Source organism: Centruroides sculpturatus, unplaced genomic scaffold (genome assembly GCF_000671375.1).
Source record: "Centruroides sculpturatus isolate CEXI.00-Female unplaced genomic scaffold, Cexi_2.0 scaffold714, whole genome shotgun sequence".
Taxonomy (NCBI): domain Eukaryota; kingdom Metazoa; phylum Arthropoda; class Arachnida; order Scorpiones; family Buthidae; genus Centruroides; species Centruroides sculpturatus.
Window position 1 is genome coordinate 380,709 of NW_019384967.1, and position 6,098 is coordinate 386,806.

Below are 6,098 nucleotides of genomic sequence, written 5' to 3' on the forward strand. Positions count from 1 at the left end.
ATTTAAACTTAGATAAAATCTACAAAATAAAGATTTCTATTATTACATTCTGCTAACATTTTATAATTATACAAAGTATGTCTAAGTTTCTTTGTATATTTCTGTAATTTCATGTAATTAATATATTTTTTAGTTCACTCATTAAGAATAAAATGACAAACTTAATTTTTCCACAATTTCTGCTGCTATAAACCTTATAACCAAATTAGAATTAGTATTATGATTAAATGTCAAATGCAATACATATTATTAAATATAAACATTATTTGCATAGACTTGGAGTGACTGGAAGGCAAACATTAAAAGTAAAGCCTCACAAATAAAAAAATCATCATTTCAAACAGGAGGTGGGCCTTCACTTAATCAAAAATTAACTGAAGTTGAAGAGAGAGTTTTAAATTTAATTGGTATAACTGCTGTTTACGGAGAATCCCAAATTGATGAGGCAGGAGTTCAGGTAATAAAAATCATATTGAAATTAAAACATGCTTATTAAACTACAGTAATTATAGGAATTGTATGTATTATAGGAACCAAATGGTGCACAAGAGTTGAGTGAAAGTGCACAAGACTTATTAAACTGTATGATTGACAATACTATTTCTTGTGTACAATCAAATAATTCTACTTGTATAAATGAAGAATATCCATCTAATCAAAATACATATTTCGAACTGCCTCCAAATGCTGATTGTAACCCAACTGATGGTCTACATTTGAATACTTCATTAAGAAATGTTAACAGTAAGTGGATATATTATTTTGCAATATTAAATATTTAACAGATAAAAAATAATTTTAAAAAATTTATGACCAGGAAAAAAAAGGAAACATGAAAAATCTGTTGGGGAATGTATGGCAGAAAGCCTTAATAGAACAGAAGATGAAAAGTTGCATATTTTAAAAAATATACAACAAGCAATGAATGAAATAGCCAAAAATATTGAAAGGAAAAGCTAAAAATAAACGCACCCATGGAATCGCGCCGAGACACCATTAAAACGTATTTTCCGTACAAATTTTCATATAACTTTTTTTTTATAAAGGACAAATCTCAAATATTTTGCAGTGTACGACAACTTTTTTTAACTTTCCGATTTGGGTTAATCCAAATAAATGAATTACAAATTGTGATTTATCATGTTGAGGTGACCATTAATGGTTCCTCTCAATAGTCGAAGTCAGATATGTCAATCCGATCGCATCCACGAACGGAATTGTCGTAGCATCGAGTTATATATTCTATGATCGAAGAAAGTCTAAAGGCCGTTATCACTAGTTTATTTGCAGACAATTATAACTCTATATACACAAGGCTATAACAACGTCGATCGTGAAGACAAAAGTCGGAGCACTCAAGACGGACATCCAAAGCGAAGCACGTCGAGCCGGTTGGGGATGGTGGTCAGTTGCAATGTTGCCGCCGAACGCCGCAATGTATTACTTTTAATTAAAAAATACATATATTTTAGTTTTATTATTAAAATAAAAAGCATATAATAATAAGCATGAATAACTGAATTAAATACACCTTTTAATGGACTTTTATAAATTTTATGCTAAATATTTTTATTAATGAACTGGCAATACGAAATTCGTATAAGTAATATGCAATAATATCTGATTATAAGGTTGCCGTAAGTTGAAAACCAAAAACCGGGAACTGTGTGAGATAGCATTGTGATAAAAATTGATTTCCAAAGTAGCTACTACGTACCCAGCATTAAGTGACGGCCGAATGGTCGAGCGGTCAATGTGGCAGCCTACCGCTCTGGAAGACCAAGAATCGGAATCCGGACTGGTCGAAAAATCCAGCGGTCCGTCCGGGTATGTCCGGCCCCGTCCCTCATCACCCTGCAGCCCCATTGTGGGTCTGGCCGAATCCATAATGGGCTTGCAAAAAGAGGCCCTCTTAGTGCCCACATGGCAGAAAGAGTTAAAATAATAATAATAATAATAATAATACAGTTTTATTAAACATTCTTTCACATTGATGTATGAAAGTAAAAGTTGGATATGGCAAGAGAAGAATGAGAGTAGAATTAATGTAATCTCATGTACATATTATGCGGGCGTGCACAGCACGCGGGCCATTGGTCACGTAATATTTAAAGTCATTGTCATAATACCCATTCTACTTATAGCATAAGAAATGTCTTCGCATGGAGAAAAAAAATCCGACCGGCACGCAATTACTATATTCTTATTCATATTATAGCGTTAACAGCGCCTCTATTGGCATTTATCAGAATTAAGATGCAATGCGAAACGTCTGTCGGCAGGTTGAACCATCCGGCGGCGCCCGAAAGCCAAGTAACCATAGTCGTGCACTATGACAGAAGTTGACAAGACTGGCGAAAATAGGGAATCCCCACAGACCTTCCTTCTCAATTTGTAGTTGTACGCATTCGAACAATTCTATCGCATATCAAATTGCAATTATTTTGTTAATAATTCTTCTGACACGAGTCTAAGTATAATTAATGATACTGTATTTTAACTTGGTTAGGATTTAAATCTGAAGCTTAAAGACGATTCAAGTAGTGAAACAGACATTGACGATATTGATTTGTTTAATGAAATAAATACTTTAAAGTTGCATTTTCCAGAAAACCATTCTAATGATCCACAAACCCTATTACAATATCTTTTTACTAATGACTTAATTTCAATATTTCCGAACACAGCAATAGCACTAAGAATATTACTTACATTGCCGGTTTCAGTTGAATTTGGTGAAAGGTCCTTTTCAAAGTTAAAAATTACAAAAAAAAAAAACTATTTAAGATCAACAATGCACCAGCAAAGACTAAGTAATTTAGCTATAGTTTCAATTGAACATGAAATCTTAGCCAGCTTGGCTACAAGTTAATTAATTGATATCAGATTTCGCAAACATAAAGGCAAGAAGAGTTCAATTTCTGTAGATAAACATTTATATGGTTTTACACTTAAGTAAACAAAAATAACTTAGTAATAATAAATAGTATTTCTTTTTTTTCACATCCTTATGAGACAACACTAAAGAGCCTTTCTAGCAAGCTCAGCGTGGGTAGTGGTAGTTAAACAGGGGGTGGCATAATCGGTATTGCACACGGGCGTTCAAACAGTTAGCGGCGCCTCAGATATATACCTGTACAAACACTTAAAAGCTCTTCTTTTCTAGCTTTTACAGCTGCAAACTGTTTCGTAGCTTACGTGCATTTATAAATTATCACAATTAATAAATTAAATTATTTAATATAGATAAATTGGTTAAAATGGCTTCAAGCCTAAGTGATTTATCGTTGAAAAACATTGTGATGGTTTGTTTAAGTTTTTATTTTTTTCACGGTCGGGTGTCACCCGTTTAGGGGTGCTCCCAGCTACGCCACTGAGCGTAATTTAGATAAAATTTTTGCATTTTAATTGTTTCGTTGCATAAATAATACCATATTCTGCTTGTATGTTAATTAAATTTCATGCTATTCTGATCGGTAGATTCTGAGATATAGGCCAAATTAATATTACGCTTATTTTTTGGATATGACTATAGTGTTATACCTATTGTAATTGACTGTATTTCTGTTGTGGCTTTTATAATCACAGACGTTTTATTAGTCATACGACTAAAGGATAAAGCGTTAGCCTCAAACTATTCTGTTGTTGACCATGACGATATATTAGTTTGTTGTTGTAGACTGTTTTTGACTTTGTCTAATGCCTCAGATAAGCTTTTACAGTTNCGGACAACAAACAACTTCAAGTTAGTTTTATTTAAAAAGAAAGTTGTAATTTGCAAAAATAAAGCTAAATATGGTAACTTCGAAATGTTCCTCTCAATACTGTATAAAACAAATGGATCCTATTGTATTTGAATATTTAACAACTCCGGAAGAAAAAATTAACTTTTATTTTCTGTCAGTGAAAACAGAAATGTTAATTGGATTCGTGAACCCTTCATAGAAATTTTATATATAAAAGTAATAATGGTCTGAAATTGTACGAAGAAAAATTGGCATCTATATACAGTAATCGTGAACTTAAAATCAAGCATGATGAGTTATTCCTTGATACATTTTGGATTGTTATTAAAGAAGAATACTAGTTTAGTATGGGCCTAGTCGAAACTACAATGGGCATAGCTTAAACTGGATTGAATTGATGAAGTAAGACAGTGGTTCCCAAACTCACATGTGGTTTACTCATATCTCACTTTCGGAGCAAAAAAAAAATATTTTGGAACCGCTGCTTTACTTCATTAATTCTATCTAATTCAATTCATGGCCGTTATAGTTTCGACTAGGCCCACACAAGGGATAGCTGGATGAGGACTGGGCCCGAGATGTCATGAGCCCCATGAAACATTTCTGAGGTTTCTGATTGGAATAGAACATAGACCATTAGAACGCAGTGGCATAGCTAGCATGGGTGGCACCCGGTGCAGATATCGTGGTGTCACCCCAAAAATGAAAACTGTTAAAGTTAATAAAAATTCGATAAAAGTAAAGTATGGCTTTATTTAATTAATACAAATAAGAGTCTTTAATTATCAACTTAATATTACGATAATAATAGTACAGTTTTATTAAACATTCTTTCACATTGAAAGTGAAAGTTGGGTATGGCAAAAGAAGAATGAGAGTAGAATTAATATACTCTCATATACATGTACAGTACAAACACTTAAAAGCTCGTCTTTCTAGCTTTAACAGCTGCAAACTCGGAAATCACATCTTCAGAATTTATATTTTGTGTTGACACCTGTTCTATTGTTAATATGCCAAGATTGTTAAGTCTCATTTGGGACATTGTTGACTGCAAGTAAATTTTAATTAATTTTAGTTTGCTGAAAGTCCTTTCACACGAAGCATCTGATACACAAATTGTCAGAAATAACTTTAGTGCGACCATAAGATTCGGAAGAGATTCTGTAAAATTAAATTATTTAATATAGATAACTTGGTTAAAATGGCTTCAAGCCTAAGTGATTTATCGTTGAAAAACATTGTGAAGGTTTGTTTAAGTTTTTATTTCTTTCACGGTCGGGTGTCACCCCTAAACGGGTGACACCCGCTCCCGCCCCTTAGCTACGCCACTGGGTATGTAGTAGCTACAATGGAAAATAAGATCTGTGGTGTGATTATCCTTTAAATATAACCACGTTGTTATTGGATATAAATTAATCATATCGAATTATTAATTATTGACTTTCCCGGCTGTTATATATACGTATATAACAAAGGAAAGTATTGAAAGCGTGTTAAATTTGACCCTCCGGTTTTTTTGCAAATCTCCACATTTTCAGATCTCCTGAACCCAAAAAAGTAAAAAAGAAAAAAAACGAGAAGGAAAAACTTAATGTCTGAATGCCTGTGTGTGTTGGCGTCTATTTCATTTAATATTTGAAAATGGGGAAGAGATTAAGAAACGAAATTTGACACAATAGGAGACATTAATCCTAATAAATTTTGATGGCTGAAGAATCACCAAAATTTAATAGAATCAATAGGAAAATAGGAAGGTCTCAAAAGGGATCGGACTTAATAAAGATTTTACTCGTTATTAGCATTTACATTTTTATTTTCTTTTATATACAGTAGTATATATATATAATATATATAAAACTTATCACTACCCTCAGAATTAAGTTTTTTTGCCATTTTATAATAATTATATCTATATCTATATATAAAAATGGACGTGTGTGTCCCTATGAACTGAAAGTTCACTTTTCAGCCAAAACTACACATCGCACATGAATGGTGTTTGTATGTGGTAGTAGTTCCAAGTCTCCATTCGTGCACTATGGTGGTTGCTATAAGGGTGCGGGAGATATGGGCTTGAAAGTGGTTACAAGTGGAAGATTTTCTATTTCGATTTTAAAAATTTTCGAATTCGTATTCGAATTGGTTCGGTTATAGAACGATTGTAAACGTTCCAGAAAATTGATCAAATTGAAAATAGTTCGTTTGACTGGACGTAAAAATTTTCTAATTAGTCTGGAAATGGGGGACCTAATTCTTGCATTCTGTGAAAACGGGTAAGATTGGCTATAATGTAATTATCTTAATCTTCACTATCGTTACTTTTTGCCCACAAATAAAAACCCAGCGAAG

At 32.8% G+C, this 6,098-nt stretch overlaps 1 protein-coding gene across 1 annotated transcript in view; it reads left to right on the plus strand.

Moving 5' to 3' along the window:
• Positions 1-1,418, plus strand: part of LOC111632534 — a 4,804-nt gene extending 3,386 nt beyond the window's left edge. The window contains exons 2-4 of the mRNA XM_023376977.1: positions 275-457; positions 531-744; positions 818-1,418. Of these exons, the coding sequence (XP_023232745.1) occupies positions 275-457; positions 531-744; positions 818-960 (540 nt within the window). The 3' untranslated portion in view covers positions 961-1,418. The remainder of the gene's footprint in view (positions 1-274; positions 458-530; positions 745-817) is intronic.
• The last annotated feature ends 4,680 nt before the right edge of the window (positions 1,419-6,098 follow it).